General features: G+C 38.3%; 1 protein-coding gene and 1 long non-coding RNA gene across 3 annotated transcripts; one reads left to right on the top strand and one right to left on the bottom strand.

The window, feature by feature from the left end:
* The first annotated feature begins 93 nt into the window (after nucleotides 1-93).
* LOC139035496 (uncharacterized) lies at nucleotides 94-8208 on the top strand. Its single transcript, XR_011488079.1, has 3 exons — nucleotides 94-197; nucleotides 6938-7044; nucleotides 7453-8208. It is a non-coding gene; the product is annotated as an uncharacterized lncRNA (long non-coding RNA).
* Nucleotides 8209-9552: 1344 nt separating this feature from the next.
* On the bottom strand, nucleotides 9553-21548 carry HAUS2 (HAUS augmin like complex subunit 2). Of its 2 annotated transcripts, none has more exons than XM_020906759.2 (6): nucleotides 21456-21548; nucleotides 16353-16445; nucleotides 15954-16023; nucleotides 14730-14862; nucleotides 13202-13310; nucleotides 9553-11622 (listed from the first exon to the last, which is right to left on the bottom strand). In XM_020906759.2, exons 1-6 carry the CDS (start codon nucleotides 21546-21548, stop codon nucleotides 11413-11415), a joined length of 708 nt encoding a protein of 235 aa, XP_020762418.2. In that variant the 3' UTR covers nucleotides 9553-11412. The 2 variants fall into 2 exon arrangements, with proteins under 2 accessions (XP_020762418.2, XP_070325179.1); XM_070469078.1 differs by lacking the exon at nucleotides 21456-21548 and adding an exon at nucleotides 21239-21379.
* Between the last annotated feature and the right edge of the window lie 14 nt (nucleotides 21549-21562).

Below are 21562 nucleotides of genomic sequence, written 5' to 3'. Positions count from 1 at the left end.
TGGCCGGGGTGGTGCCTGCCGAGCCTCGGCCAATCCTGAGCTGGATGGGCGGGAGGACGCCCCGGCTGCCCCGCCTCGCTCCGCCCACGCGCCTCTCGGGACTGCCTCTCCCACGAGCCGGCCGGAAGCCCAGCCAGGCCTGAGGAGCCTGAACCAATCCTGAGCCTCGCGGTCGGGGTGGTGTAGATCCTGGCTGGGTAAGGCTGGCTCCCGCTTGGGAGAAACTAGCTTTTGTTTTCCCAGTGTCCGAAGCACTACAAAGTCGAGTAAATTCGTTAACACCAGTTTACAGAGTCTTCGTTTAGTACGTTCAGTAATGTACTAAATGCTTTATTCTCTGCGTTCGCCTGATCTGTTAATTCTGTGGTTAAATTTTAGGGGCAGAAATGAAGTGGGGAACACCGATGTTTTTGCTGTTCCCTTCACGGGGCATTGCCTTTCCTTTAAGAGGCACTGGATTCGGAGTTTAGAGTTCACTGGCGAGCTTCTCTAGATTGTGCTGGAAGCTCAGCGCCACACTAACAGAGTTTGTGACTCGAGTTTAGAGTTCACTGGCGAGCTTCTCTAGATTGTGCTGGAAGCTCAGCGCCACACTAACAGAGTTTGTGACCTTGTAGGGAATACCATCGGACGGAACTGGTTCATTAATTCATCCAAGAAGTAGCTGAGTACCTGCTCAGAGTCAAGTGCTGTTCTAAGGCGCTGAGGATACAGTCCTAACCTTCGTGGAAATTAGAATCCACAGGGAAGGGAAGAGAGTAAATACGTGAATATGTAATATCCCGAATGGTGCTAAATGAAACTTTTTGGAAAAAGCTCGGTAAGGAAATTCAGTAATGGTCTCTGTGTGTATGTAGGGAGAAAGGTGCTACTTTATATAGGGTTTCAGAAACTGTATGTGTGTTGGAGGGAGGAGCACTTGCATGTATTTATGTATTTAACAAGTATTTCCTAAGTAGTCATATATTACGATCAAGGTCATAGCAGTGAAGAAAATAGGCAAACCTATGACCTCATGCAGCTTGGTGAGAGAAACTAATAATAAGTAAAACAATTTAAGTAAAATGTATATGAGATTAGCTAAGGAGTGAAAATAAAGCAGAAAGGGGTAGGAAGTGAGTAAGGAGGGTGTTGAAACTGTAAATAATATGGCCAGGGAAGGCCTTGAGAATGTGACACTTGGGAAAAATCTGAAGGTTGTAAAAGAAGAGTGATGCTGTTCTGTGGAAGGGCAGTTTCAGACACAGGGAACAGACCCTGAACTTGGTAAAAACCTGGAATGTTAGAGGAACAGTAGGAAAGCCAGTGGGGATAGCATGGAGTGACAGAGGGAGAAAATCATAGAGGTAGCATGAGGCCATGGTAAAGCCTTTGGATATTATTCTAGGTGAGCTGGAAAGCTACTGGACAGTGTTACGGACAACAGTAAAATTATTCTCAACCATAAAAAAGAATGAAATAATGCCATTTTCTGCAACATGAGTGGACCAAGAGATTGTCATACTGAGTGAAGTAAGTCAAACAAAGACAAATAACATATAATATCACTTATTTGTGGAATCTAAAAGAATGGTACAGATGAACTTACTTACAAAACAGAAATAGAGTTCAGTTCAGTTCAGTCGCTAAGTCATGTCCGACTCTCTGCAACCCCATGAATTGCAGCACGCCAGGCCTGCCTGTTCATCACCAACTCCCGGAGTTTACTCAAACTCATGTCCATCGAGTAGGTGATGCCATCCAGCCATCTAATGCTCTGTCGTCCTGTTCTCCTCCTACCCCCAATCCCTCCCAGCATCAGGGTCTTTTCCAATGAGTCAACTCTTTGCATGAGGTGGCCAAAGTATTGGAGTTTCAGCTTCAGCATCAGTCCTTCCAATGAACACCCAGGACTGATCTCCTTTATGGTGGACTGGTTGGACCTCCTTGCAGTCCAAGGGACTCTCCAGTCTTTTCCAATACCACAGTTCAAAAGTATCAATTCTTCTGCGCTCATTTTTCTTCACAGTCCAACTCTCACATCCATACATGACCACTACTGGAAAAACCATAGCCTTGACTAGACAGACCTTTGTTGGCAAAGTAATGTCTCTGCTTTTTAATATGCTATCTAGTTTGGTCATAACTTTCCTTCCAAGGAGTAAATGTCTTTTAATTTCATGGCTGCAGTCACCATCTGCAGTGATTTTCACCCAAAAAATGAAGTCAACCACTGTTTCCACTGTTTCCCCATCTATTTCCCATGAAGTGATGGGACCAGATGCCATGATCTTAGTTTTCTGAATGTTGAGCTTTAAGTCAACTTTTTCACTCTCCTCTTTCACGTTCATCAAGAGGCTTTTTAGTTCCTCTTCACTTTCTGCCATAAGGGTGGTGTCATCTGCATATCTGAAGTTATTGATAGTTCTCCCGGCAATCTTGATTCCAGCTTGTGCTTCTTCCAGCCCAGTGTTTCTCATGATGTACTCTGCATATAAGTTAAATAAGCAGGGTGACAATATTCAGCCTTGACATACTCCTTTTCCTATTTGGAACCAGTCTGTTGGGCCATGTCCAGTTCTAACTGTTGCTTCCTGACCTGCATACAGGTTTCTCAAGAGGCAGGTCAGGTGGTCTGGTGTGCCCATCTCTTTCAGAATTTTCCACAGTTTCTTGTGATCCACACAGTCAAAGGCTTTGGCATAGTCAATAAAGCAGAAATAGATGTTTTTCTGGAACTCTCTTGCTTTTTTGATGATCCAGCAGATGTTGGCAATTTGATCTCTGATTACTCTGCCTTTTCTAAAACCAGCTTGAACATCTGGAAGTTCATGGTTCATGTATTGCTAAAGCCTGGCTTGGAGAATTTTGAGCATTACTTTACTAGCGTGTGAGATGAGTGCAATTGTGCGGTAGTTTGAGCATGCTTTGGGATTGCCTTTCTTTGGGATTGGAATGGAAGCAGCCATAGGTATACATATATCCCCTCCAACTCCCTCCAATCTCCTTCCTTATCCCACCCCTCAAGGTTGATACAGAGCCCCTGTTTTAGTTTCCTGAGCCATACAGCAAATTCCCGTTGGCTCTCTATTTTACGTATGGTAATGTAAGTTTCCATGTTACTCTTCCCATACATCTCACCCTCTTCTCCCCTCTCCCCATGTCCATATGTCTGTTCTCTGTTTCTCCACTGTTGCCCTGTAAGTAAATTCTTTAGTACCATTTTTCTAGATTCGGTATACATGCATTAGAATATGGGATTTACCAGCCCAGGTTGGATGCATGAGACAAGTGCTCGGGCCTGGTGAACTGGGAAGACCCAGAGGAATCGGGTGGAGAGGGAGGTGGGAGGGGGGATTGGGATGGGGAAATACGTGTAACTCCATGGCTGATTCATGTCAGTGTATGAGAAAACCCACTGCAGTGTGTTGTAAAGTAATTAGCCTCCAACTAATAAAAATAAATGAAAAAAAAAAAAGAAAAGAAAATTCCCATACAACTTGGTGGTGTGATATACAGAGAATATCCAGACATCTTCCAAAGTGGTTTGTAATGTACAACTGATGGGGTCTGGTATCTCTGCTGATTTACTGCATATACACTGACCTAAGTCTAGATTTGTCCTTAGAGGACTCATAGATCACTAAGCAGGTGACCTAATCTGTCATGGGGAGGAAGTTTTATAACTCTAGTCATTGAGATTCTTCTAGAATCCTTGAGATTGACTTACACTGGCTTTCATAATCCTCATGATGCTTTAGGTAATGCAAACTGTTTAGAGGGATACTGGCATTGCTTTTCATGATTTCCCTGTCATATTAATTTTCTCATACAATAATATATATCCATTTGAGCAAGTGCTTTCATAGCTTTCTGTATTATTTAATCTAAAATATTAGCTTTATTTCTTTGTTATTGGCATTTGCGCCATCTCATTATGGATGAGGATAAGGCACAGAAAAAACTAGAGAAAGAGTTATGGCTAAGAACTATATTAATATAAAATAGGGAAAAAATGTGTTCATAGACCCTTAACAGCAATTTCTTATTCTTTTTTACTTTGTTTTTTTTTTAAAAGTATGGCTCATCATCATTTTTTAAAAATTTATTTGTTTTGGTTGGAGGCTGGTTGCTTTACAGTATTGTAGTGGTTTTTGCCATACATCATCACCATTTTTAACTTGCTACAATTATACATCCTACTACTAGAAAATAATCATGAAATGAGTAGAATAGTTTAACTCAATATTCTGGATATTATATTTACATGGTAGCAGATGTAGGTAAAATTATGATTATCCATCTTTAGCTATCTCATAGATATGGTATTAGAGTTTCATTTGTCAGCTTTTTATCTGATCACTTTGGAATAACATGACTGTAGGAATTAGATTGAACACAAATTTTCCAAACAGCACCCTGTATGACCTTTTATGAAATAGGTTGGTGAAACTTTGTATACTGTATCTCCCTCTAGGAAACACTTATTAGCATATTAAAGATTGGAAATTCTTACATTAAAAAAAAAAGAATATGGGATTTATCTTTGTCTTTCTGACTCACTTCACTCTGTATCATAGGTTCTAGATTCATCCATCTCATTAGAACTGACTCAACTGTGTTCCTTTTTATGGCTTAGTAATACTCCATTGTGTATATGCACCACAACTTTATCCATTCATCTGTCAATGGATATCTAGGTTGCTTCCATGTTCTAGCTATTGTAAATAGTGCTGCAACGAACAATGGGATACACATGTCTCTTTCAATTCTGGTTTCCTCAGGATATGTTCCTAGGAGTGGGATTGCTGGGATATATGGTGGATTTATTCCTAGTGTTTTAAGGAATCTCCATACCATCTTCCATAGTAGCTGTATCAATTTACATTCCCACCAGCAGTACAAGAGCATTCTCTTTTCTCCACACCCTCTCCAACATTTATTGTTTGTAGACATTTTGATGATGCCCATTCTGACTGGTGTGAGGTGATATCTCATTGTAGTTTTGATTTGCGTTTCTCTAATAATGAGCAATGTTGAGCATCTTTTCATGTGTTTGTTAGCCATCTCTATGTCTTCTTTGGAGAAATATCTGTTTAGGTCTTTTCCCCACTTTTTGGTTGGGTTGTCTGTTTTTCTGGCATTGAGTTGTATGAGCTGCTTATATATTTTGGAAATTAATCCTTTGTCAATTGTTTCATTTATTGTTATTTTGTCTCATTCTGAGGGTTGTCTTTTCACCTTGCTTATAGTTTCCTTTGCTGTGCAAAAGCTTTTAAGTTAAATCAGGTCCCATTTGTTTACTTTTGTTTTTATTTCCATTATTCTAGGAGGTGAGTCGTAGAGGATCTTGCTTTAATTTATGTATTGAGTGTTCTGCCTCTGTTTTCCTCTAAGAGTTTTATAGTTTCTGGTCTTACATTTAGGTTTTTAATCTATTTTGAGTTTATCTTTGTGTGTGGTGTTAGGAAGTGTTCTAATTTCATTCTTTTACATGTAACTGTCCAGTTTTCCCAGCACCATTTATTGAAGAGGCTCATTGATTTTTGACTCAGCTCCAGTAGCCTTTGCTGCTGCTGCTGCTGCTAAGTCACTTCAGTCGTGTCCAACTCTGTGCGACCCCAGAGACGGCAGCCCACCAGGCTCCCCCGTCCCTGGGATTCTCCAGGCAAGAACACTGGAGTGGGTTGCCATTTCCCTCTCCAATGCATGAAAGTGAAAAGTGAAAGTGAAGTTGCTCAGTCGTGTCTGACTCTTAGCGACCCCATGGACTGTATAGCCTACCAGACTCCTCTGTCCATGGGTCCAGGCAAGAGTACTGGAGTGGGGTGCCATTGCCTTCTCCAGTAGCCTCTGCTAGCTTCCTTTATTTCTGACATGACAGGAAGTTTCAGGTGCATCTTGAACATGTTCCAAGTGTGATATAGGCCTTTTCTTCAAGGATTTCTGCTTCCTTTTATGTCTTTATTTTTTAATTAAAAAATTTAAATTGCAATAATTTAATAAATTTTTAACATATAATTGACATATTAGTTTATGTAAGGCCATGAAATAAGATCAATTTAAGAGGATTGAAACCATATCAGACATCTTTTCTGACCACAATGGTATGAAACTAAAAAGCAATTATAAGAAGAAAACTGGAAAATTCACAAATATGTGATTAAACAACATGCTACTGAATAACTAATGGGTCAGAAAAGAAACCAAAGAAAAAAATGTAAAAAATGTAAGACAAACATAACAAACATAATAAACATAACACAACTTATGAAATACAACAAAACAGCTATAAGAGGGAAGCTCATAGCAAAAAATGCCTAAAGAAATAAGGAATATCTCAAATAACCTACTTTTGCACCTGAAGGAGTAGGAAAAAATTTTCATTTCCATGCCTTTCAGTTTATTTGTATACTATACATACTATATATACAATATATTTTTTATCCTTCCCCCTTTCTTACATAAGCAGTAACATGCATACTATTCTGACTTTGGTTTTGTTTGTTTCAGCTTTTTGGCTGCTTTGCATAGCTTGTGGAATCTTAGTTCCCCGAACAGGGACTGACTCCAGGCCACAACGGTGAATACGCTGAGTCTTAACCACTGGGCCGCTGGGGGATTCCTGACTCTGACTTTGTTTTAGACTTTACAGTGTATCCTGTGAATCACTTCCTGTCATTATATAGAGATATACCTTATTCCTTTCTACATCTGCATGTTGCTCTATGTGGGTGTCCATAGTTTATATTATCATTATCATTCCCTTACTAATAGCAAATCTTATTGTTTCCAGTCTTTTGGTATTAGAAATATTCCTGGTGTAAGTAGCCATTTACATACATCTTTTCTTATTTTTGCCAGTATGTCTTTGCAGTAGGTTCCTGAAAGTAGAACTACTGAGTCCAAAAGGAAATGCTTATACACGTAACCTAAATATTCCCGTCTTCTTCTGTAGGATTTCCCTGGCTCAGAAGGTAAAGAATCTGCCTACGATGCAGGAGGCCCACATTCAACCCCTGGGTCAGGAAGATCCCTCAGAGAAGGGCATGGCAACCCACTATAGTATTCTTGCCTAGAGAATTCCATGGACAGAGGAACTGGCAGGCCACAGTCCATGGGGTTGCAGAGTTGGACACGAGAGCGAATAACAGTTTTTCTCCTCCGAAGGGGCTATATGACTGATTTTTTAATTTCCATCAGCAATACTGAGCATTCCTGTTTTTCCACAGCCTCATCAGCAGAGTATCTCGACAAACTTTCGAATTTATGCCAATTAGATAGGTGAGAAAAAAGCACCTTAAGAAGTTTTAATCTGAATTTCCTTTGTTAGAAATGAAGTTATACTGTTTTGAGATTTAACCAAGCTAGATTTCTCCCTCTGGACTCCTTAAAGTGACCTCACTGTGATTTATAAGGTAAAGTTTCAGGGGATCCAGAATGGTTTCCTTAACTAAGTTCCATCATATCCAGTTCATATTTTTGGAACATACTGCCTGACGGAATAAAAGGAATAGCTTAAAAAGAGAGTTATCAAAATCACCTTTGTTTTGGTTATATCTAATAACAGCAATGACTTTCAATTATTATGTACTAGTGACTGATTGGTTTTTATGTATTATCTCATTTACTCTTCCCAAGAACCCATGAAGTAGGTAGTTATCATCTCATTTCAGAGATGAGGAAAGTGAGACTAAGTAAATTAGAAAGAATATACAGCTAGTAAATGGTGGGACTTGGATTCAAAACCAGATCTAATTTGCCTTTGCTATTACTCTCCATAATGTAGTAGCTAAAGACAGCCCTGTCTCTAAATCTCCGAATTTGGGGTTGGAGATGGAAAGAATATAAGATGAGCTTGGAGAGAAAAGGCAGCTCAGATAACTGATACACTATTCAGTGATTCCCACCTATCATCAGGTTTTCTGCAGAAAGTCTTCCATCCAGCAAAGTTTTTCAAGTAAATCTTCATTGACCAGGGTAAATTTTTATGCCCCATAAAAGATAAGACTCAGAAAAGAAACTGTAAGTTACAGAAAATTTTATTAGTATCTACTGATCAAAAATAAGTATATGTTGCCATCTTGAGGTAAATTAATTTTTGACAAGAAAGCATATTGAGTCTGAGTAGGGTCTTCTTGAAACTGTAATCTCACCACAGCCTTCAGGAAATGAATGACTTTTCCCTTTTACTAGACTTCTACATTAAAGTGATTCAAAGTCTCAAGATATTTGACTCCTGTTTAAGTACCCTAAATTTGTGTAGTGCAACCTTGGAGGTCTATAGTCTCCTAGGAAAAGTTCATAAATTGCTAGTGGGACTCCTGCTCTTACCACATCCTAATGTAAATCTTTTCCTACAAACATATATGTGGTTTTTCCAAAAGAAGAGGAAATATAACTTGGAAATGGTGAGAAAGGAAAAAAAAAAGGCAAAATAAAAAGAACTCTAGAATGTGATCTGCTTATCTTGATAGAACGTGATCTGCTTATCTTGACTTATACTAATTTCTAAGATAAACTTAATTACTTGAGTAGATTCCCCAAATTGCAAAATAAATCTTGTATAAACTCATATTTTACAGGGATTACCTCAGGAAATTCATAATACATTGATTAATTTTATTAATATCCCAACTCTATATTTTGCATGTCAGGAAACCCTTTGGGTTTTCATGTTCCTCAGACTATTTTCCTAACTATATGGAACACTGAGAAGATAACAGGGGTCAGGTCGGCAGAATCACAAATCAGAGCAAGGGGTAAAATAAGAAAAAATGCTGGAAAAATCAGGCAGCAGCTCAATTTCTTCAGAATGGTCTTCATAAAGTAGCATCATTCTTGTGTTGGAAGTGAATTCACACCTCTTACACACCTAGTGTAAGTAGAAAAACACTCAGAACTATTTTTGTTTGGTTGGTTTTATTGATAGTATCTGGGGCTTCCCCAGTAGCTTAACGGTAAAGAATCCGCCTGCGGTGCAGGAGACACAGGAGACTCGATTTCAATCCCTGGGTCGGGAAGATCCCCTGGAGGGCAGGGCCACCCACTCCAGTATTCTTGTCTGGAGAATCCCATGGACTGAGGAGCCTGGTGGGTTACAGTCCACAGGGCCACAAAGAGTCAGACACGACTGAAGCAACTGAGAACTCGCGCGTGGGGCTTCCCTGGTGACTCAGTGGTAAAGAATCTGTCTGCCAATTCAGGAGACACGAGAGCCATGGGTTGGGAAAATCACCTGGAGAAGGAAATGGCAACCCACTGCAGTATTCTTGCCTGGAGAATCCCATGGACAGAGGAGCCTGGTGGACTACAGTCCATAGGGCTCCAAGAGTCAGACCCAACTTAGTGACTAAACAACATTGATAGTTATCTATATGTCTAGAAGCTGGGGGAAAAGAACAACTGAGCCACACTTATTTACCTCAGCACAGTACTAAATTAGTTTTTCCCTTTGTAGTAGACCTCAGTCTGTTTTTGTGAATCAGATAAACTGTATCCTTATACTTTAACTGTGTATGCTAAATAAAGAATCTGTCCTTTCAATACAGAATTCAGACAAGGATCACAAAATTTTAGTTAGAAACTAAAGGTTTATTTTTTTATCTTGAAAAAGACATAAAAGACAACAAAAGGCAAAAAAGATACTTAAAACAACCACATATATCAATAACTGTGACATTAAAAAATATATATACTCATATATACATATATGAAACTACACGAAGAAAATGCTTAGTAAGATGTTTGAAACCAAGAATGGGCTTGAACAGATTTCTAATGAAATACAACTAAAAGTTTTGCTCAAAGTGTCTAGGCAATGTTCAGCAATATTCAAGAAATTATGACAACTCTTCAATACCCCATGTGCAAAGGTCAGCAAAACAGGCTTCAAACCATGTTGTTTTAGCAGGATAGTTTTGGGTAATGATCCTGTTTCCTTATGGACAGCTACTTAACTCATCCACCATGTTGAGGTCTTCTTGTCTTTAAGAGTGTGCTGAATACAAGGATGAGTGAACTCTGGTGATAGAGAATGCAACAGTATAAAATATTGTTTTCAGTATAAAAATACTGAAGCATACATTTAAAGCAAAAGAGAACCCTAAGCTTGAAAATAAGCCAAGAGCAGTTTTACTCCTGATACAAATAAATACATCCTAAGACTTAGTATACCAGTCTCTTTTATATGCATAATAAACTCTGATATGTAAAATATCTGAGCAATTTGGGAGGTAAAACCTCTCAAAGTTTTACCATAATGTGCCTTTTTCTTTTCTGTGCTCTACTTTGCTTTTTAGCCTATTTCTAAGGCTGCCAGTGCACATCCTCTGGAACTGCTTCATGTGTTGGGTCCCCAAAACCCCTCGCCCTGCAACCCTGGTTTGATGAGATGCTCGGGGGACTCAAAGGACTCAGCACATCACTGTACTCATGGCTACGATTTACTCCAGCAAAAGCGTTCGAAGCAGAAGAGCAAAGCAAAAGGTGTAGAGTGCAAAGTCGGGGGCGGGGGGGAACCAGGCACAAACTTCCAGAGACCTCTGCCAATAGAGTCCCATAGGATGTGCTTAATTCCTCCAGCAACTGAATTGTGACATGTGTGAAACGTTGTCTACCATAAAACCTCATTAAAGATGCAATGCCAAAAGCAAACAAACGAAAACAAAAGATGCAGTGTCAGGGAATTCCCTGGCAGTTCAGTGGTTCGGACTCCATGCTTTCACTACCAACAGCCCGGGTACAATACCTGGTTGGGGAACTGAGATCCCACAAGGCACACGGCAGGGCCAAAACAATGCAAAACAAAGAAACAAGCTGTGCCAGGGTTGTTATTGTGGGCTATTCACATAGGTACATCCTGCATAGCATATATCCAAATTCTAGATTCCCAGGAAGAAAGCATGTGCTAGCACAAACCACACTGTACAAACACCTTAGTCACAGCAAGCAACTTGAACTGATGAGAGTGGAGGGAACCCTCTTGAAATCTAAGTTTCCAGATGCCAGCCAAGGTCCAACTTTACAAGCAGGCCTTTCAAAGGATCAAAGTCTGGTCTGCTGTTATTCTTTTGCACACTTAGTGACAATCCCATGGGAATAATCAACATACTTTCAGATTCTAGACTCTTCTAATTCAAAAACATGCATTTTTTGAAAACATAATAAAGTCTGCTGCCTAAGATATGGTTAATGCACTCATGTTAATAAAATGCCATAGTTATATTTGAGTTTTACTGAAAAGTGGAATAAAAATACATGGAAAACAAAAGAAAATGCAGTTTTGTCTTAATGAACTTGGAATCTTAGTATTTCAATATAAAGAGGGCTCTTTCAGTATGGTTAGTGGCAAAATCTATAAATACCTGTGTTATAATTGACTAGAAATGGGCTTCACACAATTACATATAATTAAATAAAAACAGTTGATAATTACTTGGCATTAATACTTTGAACATTAACTTTAGAAGTAAGAGGTAAAGGAGGCACTATAACACCATGTTTATGAAGAGAATTTTTTTCAGCTAATATTTTGGGGATATGAGAGGAAACTTCCTTTTGTTGTTCTCGCCACTTGAGTATATTCTCTGCCAGTTCTTCTGTCTCAGTCACTAAAATATCCATCTTTGCTAAAGCTGTGCTCTGTAACATATGAAAGAAGGGGAAAACAGGAGAGAAATCATGTCTATCATTAATACATCATTACTGTATCATAATTATGACACCAAAAGTTTACAACTGATCTTTTCCAGCCTCTTAATACAAAGGCTCCTTAACGTGCTCTCCTTCTTTTTCTTCGTGAGCTCAACTCTCCTTTGTCTTCATTGATCACCTTCATGCAAATGACACTCAGTCTATACTGTCAAACTAATCTTCCTAAAGTTCAGGCCTACATTTCAGTTTTCTGGAAATCTCCATCTAGATGCATACTCAATATCTCAAACTCAATTTAACTACAGTTCAACAAACCATGACTAAACATTTACTCTCTTTATAAGACATGTCAGAAACCAAACTTATTGGTTTCTTTAATCTCTTGACACTACTCATCCTCAAGTCCCCAAGGCTAGAAACTTCATTCCTTGGATGTGTCGCTTGTCCAAATAGTAGCCACATGATAGAAACTTGACCTCCAGAATCTAAAATAATCAACACAATCCTTTGTATTCAGATGCTTTAAATCTTTTATCTGAACAACTGTATTTATTCTCCAAGTTTCTCTGCCTTTGGTTCCTCTGCCTAGTCCTCTAACCCACAGGTCATCAAATTTTAATGTGTACAGAAATCACCGGAGGAACTTGTTAAACTACAGATTCAGATTCTGAAGGTCTAAGATGAAGGAGTTCTGCATTTCTAACAAGGTTCCAGGTGATGCTGATGCTGTGCCCATACTTGGGAGTGACAAGGCTCAGTCCACTCTCCCCAGTTATTTTCTCCATGATTAAACTACAGTTCTGATTAAGTAAATCAACCCTCTGTGCACATCTCTGAAAACAAATGAAAAAAAAAATCCAACAGTTCCCCAATACTCAAAGTCTAAACTTCTTAGTTTGATTTTCAAAATATTCCATGAACTAACCTGGAGCCAATCTCCCTATCAATACCCTTAAAAATCAACTGGAGTACCATTCTTCTCTCAAACTACCTATGCTCTCTAATTTTCATGCCTTGCCTCAAACTGCTTTTGGCTGAGCTACTCTTTTTCACTGATTCTTCAAGATGCAGCTTGCTTCTAACTCCTATTTAAAACGTTACTGAAGTATTCCTACTTCCTATTCTATTCCCAATCTTCTTAAAGTGAAAGTAATCACCCCCTTTTCTGTGCTTAATAGATAGCATCTTCTTTATCATTCTCTGCTGTACTCACTGTGCAATTAATACTATAAAGTAGAAAGTATCTTATACTTTCTCTCACCAAACCTTGAGAATCTGAGGGAAGGGATTGGTCATATCTGTTTCTCTCTCATGATACATATAGCATAGTTCCTTGCACAATGAAGATAACACATTTATTAAATATCAGGATAAAACAATGTAAAATGACTTATAAATTTTAAAAAAGGCATCCTGATTAAAAAAATAATCCACTGATAATATTAGCCATCAAAAAGTTAAACAGGGAGAGCACACATTTGAGATTCTAGTATAAAAGAACCAATGATAGTTATAAGCAAGGTGAAAGGAGATGATGAAGTACCTAAATGCTATTGGTAATACTCACCATTTTCTTTAGATCTGCATCTAAATAAGGGATATTTCTAATTGTTTCAAGATGATCCTCTAATCTCTCAATGAAAGTCACTGCCAATTCCAGCAAATGCACTATGTATCTGAAGGAGAGAGAAAAAAAAAGTCAACTATTTTTTTTCCCACTTCAGATATTTTGTGTTTTCTTTTTTCCCTTTAATTAGAACTTTTAACATGAAATAAGAGAATTACAATCTACCCAATGAGTCATTAATAACCTTTCTGCATTCATGGAAATATCAGTGATAAAAAAGGTCCTTCTTTTTCATTTTAAACAGGAATTAGCTTGTCATCCAAACAGAAAAACAGAGAGAGAACACTAATCGTGTCTAATGTTACCTCATGTTAGACAAACATGAATGTGAATAATTTTTTCATGTAAGTAAAAGAATTTCTCTAGGTAAAACCTCATTCCATTTCAATCTACTTATTCTTGGTGAAGGGTGAAGACAACAAGGATAAATGTGCTTCACTGAAATAGCCTACACAAGAAACTACTTTGAATCTTTATATTTGCAAAATGCCTTCAAATTATTACTTAGTTCTTCTGATATTTATAATGTATAGTATATACATTAATGATATTTTACTATACTGAATATATTCCCAAGCATGGGATTTGTATATCTATTATTTGACTGTAAGGTAAAAGATTTGACACTTAAGAGGAAATACTGGGACTTCCCTGGTGGTCCAGCAGTTAAGACTCTGCACTCCCCAATGCAGGGGGCCTGGGTTCCATCCCTGGTCAGGGAACTAGATTGTGCATGCCACCATTAAAGATCCTGTATGCTCTAACTAAGACCTCTCATAGCCAAATAAGTAAATAAAATTTTTTTTAAAAAAAAGAAATACTGATTGGCTCAGGGTCAGTTAGTAAGACACTGGTTGGAGAAAGCAATCAGATCCCCAGATGCTGCTTTTTAATTTTATTATTATTTATTATTAATAATAACCCATACCTTCAATTTGATACTTCCCATACTCCTTTGAGAAAAAGAGAGCATGCCCTTTCCATGGAATGGGAAACTAAGGTAAAAACTTAAGTCATTTGCCCAAGGCTTTGAGGCATTCAGTCAGCACAGGTGAGATCAGAATTGTAATTTTCCTCCTTTTAGTTGACCCTGTGTTCATCTGTCCCTGCTTAAACTCCAACAGAATTTTTATATAGAGATATTAACATAATAATAAGTTTATATCACAGAAAACTGTCTATACACAATAAAAATGATTTTATCCACCTTAGTATGTTATGAATCTAATTTCTTTCATTATAATTTCAAGACACTGGGCAAAAGAAATGCCTTTCTCTTCACCATTGCTATAATTCTTTAAAAGTAAAGGGTTTTCTTTCTGGTTTAATGTATCAGCATTAATAATAATGTTAATAGATACAATCACTCATATACTATTCAATGAATTATGCTATGAAATAACTACTAGTCTAAACAAAACTACCCTCAGGAAACATGTAACTGTTAATGTCTACTTTGTAGTCTAACCTGTGATAAACAGCTTCAATAGGCAAGTTTCCTTGGCATATGGGTTTCAACAGTCTCTGCCTGAGGGACCGCTTTTCTTTTAGCACTGCTTCCAAATGATTATTCATGCTTTGCAGACTATGACACTTCTGAGCTACAAAAACCAGAATCAGAATTTATAGTTAACAGGACAAGTTTTGAAATCACTATCAACATCAAAAATCAATCCCACCATTTCTCTCCTAAATATCTCCCCTTTCTTTGCTATCATTAATATCCAATACCAGTTTCATTTTCACTTATTAATATTTTCTCTTACTTTTCCTACTGATTATCCAATCTAGTGCTAAATTCTTAGTGTTTTCCAATTCTACTCCTACTTTTTATAGCCAGAGCCATATTTTTCTCATAAAGTCTTTGCCTCCAATATTCTATTTGAACACTAAAAAGCAAACATTTGTCTTCTCAGCTACTTTTATTTCAGTATTTTCCCCCGAATTCAGTTAATGGCTATCAACTGACTCTTAAATTATTATCTTAAAAAAATTTCAAACTTATAGAAGAGTTTCAAGAAAAGTTCACTGACTGAACTCCCATATACCTTTCACCAACTCACTAACCAACATTTGGTTACATTTTTACTCCTCTTTCTTTATACTCACATATATATAGTTTTCATAACCAATTTGAGAGTAAGTTGCAGATGTCGTGACCTTTTACTTCTAAAACTTTAGCATGTATTTTACCAAATAGGAACATTCTCCAATGTAACAACAAGTGTAGTTATATAAGAGGATCAAATCACTACTATCAAATTCAGATAATTTAACATTGGTACAATACTACCAATATTTAATGCAGCCTATATTTAAACATCACCAAATATCATAATAATAATGTCAATTTATACCAAAAAAAATTTTTTCTAATCAAACATTCAATCCATGGCTACTCTTTGCTTTAGCTATCATGTCTCTTTAGGATCCTTTCATCTGTAAGATTCTTCAGCCTTTATCTTTTAAGCTCTACTGACTCTGAGGAGCTCCTACCTCAGCCACTTTTTATGCTATTTGCAATAGCTAAGCCCACAGGACTTCTATTTGAGCACACCAAAAAGCAGACTTTGTTAGCTTTGGCATAATACCTGGAAAAATTATCATAACCTTGTAGCCTAGTGCTTATTTAAAGTAATCTTAAGAAAAAGTTGACATTCTAATGATTACTTCATTTAACTAAATCACTTACCCAAAAAGGAAGGATGGACAACATCTGCTGCATCTTTTTCTAGGCTTAGGAGTTCAATTTCCAGGTTTTTCTACATTAGAAACAAAAATACCACTTAGCTCACCTGAAGTAAAAGCTTAAAACTTTGATTCAAAAAAAAGGACAGTCTTTAACTCAGGAATATTTAAAGGGAGCAGGAAGACAATTTGTTATGGAAGCTTTTCATTTTGGTGTTTAAGCCCTATTGCTGCTATTGCTACTACTCATTGCTACTATGATTACTACTATTATTAATTACTGCTAAGAAAAGCCTACACAGCTATGTCCTAGACACCATTTTACATGCAAGAAAATTGTTGGAACTAATTAAGATGCTTTCCTTTAGCAGAAGTGGATAGTAGAAACTCCAACAAAATTTACCTGGTAGATTTCAGCTTGAATATCTGTGATCTGCTGTAGTCTGGAGAAGTTCACAAAGCAAGAAGTTGATTTCTTAGATATATTTAACATCTCCTATTGGTAAATGAACAGACAAAGTAAGTAGTAGTATGTCAGAAAAAGTTTGTGTGCACTGGAATAGCATGCCCACATGTCTAAAATATGAGGATATGCCCAACACTCCCCCTGAAAAATGAAGTACAGAGTAGGATAGTAGCAATGTGTATTTCCTGTTTTTAAAATCTCCATCATCACAAATCCTTTGCCCAAATATTTAAAAAATAAGAAAAACAAACAAAATCACTTTGTACTATTTCCTAAAGCATCATGCACAATAGGTTGGCACTACTGATAGTTTACCAGAGAAGTCTAAGGTTGAGTTTGCTAGAGAACCACTTCTACACAAATGACCAAGACCTAGTCTATTAGGCCTTGCTGGGGCTAAAGTCAAACACTCTGGGCCATGGAATCATTCATCTGATTCATCAAATGACCTCTGTTGGCTACAAGTCATTCACATTGTCTCTTTCCATATTCTTCCTCTCTCAGATAAAGGAATAGTTTTGTCCAGGCATAATTATTCTTGTAAAAAGCCTACCCCCTTGCCCCACTTCCTTTATATCCTTTCAGTCTGTTCTATCACTTTTTTAAATTGCAGGTTATCACAGAATAAGAACATTATCTTTTTCATCCCTTGGCTTCATCCATAGTTTTTTCTATTCTCTTTTTCTTTTCTAGAATGCTGGCACAGCAAAGAACTTCGGATACCATATAGGCCAGGGGCTGGAAAGCCACCGCCTATGAATTAAATATAGCCCATTGCCTGTTTTTGTGTAGCTTAAAGGTTAAGAATGGTTTTTATGTTTCTTAATTGTTGGAGAAAAAAAATGAAAAGAAAAATATTTTGTGACACATGGAAATTAAATGAAATTCAAATTTTAGGGTCCAGAAATAAAGTTTCACTGAAACTCAACTTTGTTCATTCATTTACTTATTATCTCATGTTGTTCTCATACTAAAATAGCCTAGTTTTGACCCTATGGACCTAAAAGCCTCAAATACTTACTCTATGACCCTTCATAGCAAAAGTGGGCTGAATGATGATAATCAATTTATAAACAATGAGTTAGATAATGGAAGATTCAAAGATGAATGAAACAAGCTCTCTGCCCTTAACAAGCTCATGATGGATGGTAAGGAAAAGGTATTCTAGACATTATAAATGCTCAGTAACTGTCAGTTAGTACTAACATATATGTGAGAAGAGGAAGATGAATCTGGAAACACAGTTTTCTACATAATCATGGCAGATCTTGATAGCTATGATAAGCAATCATAATGCAGAAAATGAGAGCAATTTAAAGTTTTCTGATGAAGAAATGACACAATCATATATAATACCTATTTTAGAAATGTAAATGGAGATAGTATGGAAAATAAAATTAATGGAGATGGTGGGAGGAAGGAGTGGGAAGTGTCTGCTTAATGAGTATGGGGATTCCATTGGGGATAATAAAGAGAAGTTTGAAAAGAGTTTCACAACATTGTGCGGTAAAAAACCCCAACCTACTCTGGTAATGAGCCAACAACATCAAACAAACAGACAAAAAACTAGTGGAGACAGACTGAAGGTTGGATATTTAGACAGGTGGCTGCCACAGCATACCTGGTGAGAAGATGAAACTGTGGATTAGGTGAGTAGCAGTTAAAAAGGAAAGGGAGGGAGAAATATTAGTTCCTAAGAAGATGGAATTCGTAAGTCCTAGTTGATACAGGGAATGAGGAAGACAGTCAAGTCAGTAATGACTCCCAAGGATTCCGCTTCAGGTGACTAGACAGATAGTTATACCATTCACTGAGGCAGACAACACAGGATATTTTACTGATGGCAAATTTGAGGATTGGGGAGGTTAAGTATTAGTTCAACTTTATACTGCCAATGTGTAACAGGGCTGAAATGAAAATACATTCAATTTGCATTTCCATTATATTGGCCTGACTCTTTCTGTTCTCTCTTAGAAGGTAAATTAAAGGTAAGAAGGTAAATTCAAGTAAAACATCTCTTATTTCTCATTGTAACTTCCTCCTTCTCTGGTACCTCTCCATCCTTCCATGTTTGTACACTAATCTTGGTTGCACATTTGCACACTAGTAAACTCTTGGGTTCAACAACAGGGTAATGGAGCTTATCCACAAACATGGAAGAGAAACCAAAGGGAAAACAAGAATTTTCAAGAAAAGGAGAGAGGAGAGAAAGAATAGTCAAATTCCTCTAGTAAATGGAAATTCTGTTTTGAGGACTGTGACTTAGGGAACATCTTAAAAAAAAAAGCAAGGATTGGAAAATTCAAAAGTCTTTACTATCGACAACTACCATTATATATTATATGAACTTTACATGCCACTGGGCATCTGTTTAGGGTATTTCTGTTTACTCTGCTGCTAGGTACAAGAAGTTGAAATCCAGGACATTCATGTGCTAGACATTCACATAAAAATCCTGATAACACTGTGGTATCTATATCTACATATCTGTTTATGCTTGTATCTGTGAGCATTCTTTCTTTTTTTCTCTGTCCTTTCTTCTTCATACTGAATTCTAGCTAGGGACATTAAAAGGGAGGCAGCGTAACAGAAAGGCTCTAAAATGGGAGCAAGGTGCGGAAGAGAGCAGTACACAGGAAAGAGACTATGTGTTCATGTATGTGAAGTACTCTTCCTTTCTATTAGAAAATAGATTCTTAGGGTTTTTTTTAGGTCCGGATCCTTATCTCATGTATTGGCAGTAGAGGGAGCTCAGATCAAGGCGCTGTGACTCAAGTTTGCCAGAATATATAGGATGTAAGGACTTCCGTGGTGCCTCAGACAGTAAAGAATCTGCATGCAATGCACGAGACTGGGTTTGATCCCTGGGTCAGGAAGATCCCCTGGAGAAGGGAAAGGCTACCCACTCCAGTGTTCTTGCCTGGAGATTTACATGGACAGAGGAACCTCGAGGGTTACAGTCCATGGTGTTGCAAAGAGTGGGACACGACTGAGCGATTAACACTTTCACAAAGCCACTAAAAGAAATATCAACAACCTCAGATATGCAGATACCACTCTAATGGCAGAAAGTGAAGAGGAACAAAAGAGCCTCTTGATGAGGGTGAAAGAGGACACTGAAAAAGCTGGCTTAAAACTCAACACTCAAAAAACTAAGATCATGGCATCCAGTCCCATCACTTCATGGCAAATAGATGTGGAAAAGCTGGAAACAGTGACAGATTTTCTTTCCTTGGGTTCCAAAATCAGTGTGGACGGTGACTGCAGCCATGAAGTTCAAAGATGCTTGGTCCTTGGAAGGAAAGCTATGACAAACCTAGACAGAGTATGAAAAAGCAGAGACATCACTTTGCCAACAAAGGTCCGTATAGTCAAAGTTATGGTTTTTCCAGTAGTCATGTATGGATGTAAGAGTTGGCTGAGCACCAAAGAATCCATGCTTTGTATTACAGTGCTGGAGAAGACTCTTGAGAGTCCCTTGGACTGCAAGGAGATCAAACCAGTCAATCCTAAAGGAAATCAATCCTAAATATTCACTGGAAGGACTGATGCTGAGCTGAAGCTCCAATACTTTGGCCACCTGATGCAAAGAGCTGACTCACTGGAAAAGACCCTGATGCTGGGGAAGGCTGAAGGCAGAAGAAGAGGATGGCAGAGGATGAGATGGTTAGATAGCATCACCAATTCAATGGACATGAATTTGAGCAAACTCTGGGAGATGGTGAAGAACAGGGAAGACTGGCAGGCTGCAGTCCCTTGGGTCACAGAGTAAGAACAACAACAACAGGGCATAAGCCAAAGCAGTATCCCTTATTATCCTATAGACAATTAACCCTACCTTTCTTTCACTAAACCATTCTCCAATGGATAGATCAAAACATAACAAAGCTTCAATAAGCTATATATTCTAAAAGCATTGTATCATATCACATCACACAGTTTTAAGCATCGCTCTTAATTTTTAACACACATGGGATGATGCGTACTTAATGGATAGACTGTGTAAAGGGATCATATAATACGTCATTCTGAAAGAAGGATAAATCCTTATAATAAAAATAGGTTTTCATATGTACAGTTTGCTTAAAGTAGAATCATGCTACAAATCTGAGAAGTTTCCTCATTGGATCTAGCTGTGTAGTAAGATTATAAGATGGTCTTAAGGAGCTATGGATTGGCAGATCTTACCTATAGACAAAAACAAGTATGTCTAATTAGCCTTACCTGAAGGACACAAGGAAGATCCTCCCCAAAGCAATCAGCAGCCTAACTCACCAGAGACTTATTCCCTTGGTTTATCTTCTACCAATACATTCTAGACTGACAAATCCCAAATGTCTTATAGTATGAATTTATCAAATTACTTTGTTACAGAACTAGACTAGACAAGCTGTCTGACTCTGTGACCTCAAGGACTGCAGCATGACAGGCTTCCCTGTCCTTCACTGTCTCCCAGAGCCCTAGACAAGTTGGTAGGAAGAAAACACAGGAGAGAAGTGAGGAAGATGAGAACTGAGGAGTGTTGTGGTTATGTTTTGCCATTCATATCCAGGCTTTTCGGGTCTTTCTAGCCAATAACTCCCTCCCCACCCCCCAGCCCCCCGACTCCCTAGCCTGTAAAGATGCTTGCTTCCCTTGGCGCCCTACTGTACTCAGCGCTTCGTAAGATTTCAATATTTTACACGATGAGCATCGTTTGGGAACGTCTGTTTTAACTATCTACCCATTATTTCCCAACCCCGCCATGCATATAATCTAGAGGCGGTTATCACTAGATTGAAAAAAGGCGGGGAAACAGTTTTTATTATCGCCCACGAACTGACTTGAGATATCTCGCCTGCCAGACATTTGAAAGACCATCTACTCAGAGCCCTACTTGTGCATAACCCACCGCGGACCAGTCACTTCTGCCAGCAAGCAGCCCTAACGGCCTCCAGCCGGCACCCTCACACCCACTCTGGCAGCCAGCACCACCACCTCATAGCCAGCTTCTGTCGCCACCGGGTACACCTCCTTAATGACGCAATCGTCCCCACGCACCTGAGTGACCAACTCCGATGTAATGAAATGGCCCAGCAGTAGCCCAGCAGCGTTTAGCGCGGTAGCCGGGTCCCAGGGGTTCGCCGCGGCCATGGCTGGGAGCCACC

The sequence above is a fragment of the Odocoileus virginianus genome, chromosome 6, assembly GCF_023699985.2.
Source record: "Odocoileus virginianus isolate 20LAN1187 ecotype Illinois chromosome 6, Ovbor_1.2, whole genome shotgun sequence".
Classification (NCBI taxonomy): Eukaryota; Metazoa; Chordata; class Mammalia; order Artiodactyla; family Cervidae; genus Odocoileus; species Odocoileus virginianus.
Note: the sequence above shows the minus strand (reverse complement) of the source record. Positions and strands in the feature narration are given on the sequence as shown.

Excerpts from the sequence above, each read along its gene's own strand:
- HAUS2 (XM_020906759.2), bottom strand. The coding sequence starts at position 21,548 with ATGGCCGCGGCGAACCCCTGGGACCCGGCTACCGCGCTAAACGCTGCT. Across the intron at positions 16,446-21,455 it reads CATCGGAGTTGGTCACTCAG|GAGATGTTAAATATATCTAA; the intron begins GTGCGTGGGGAC and ends ATTTACCAATAG. Across the intron at positions 14,863-15,953 it reads TGTCCATCCTTCCTTTTTGG|CTCAGAAGTGTCATAGTCTG; the intron begins GTAAGTGATTTA and ends TGGTTTTTGTAG.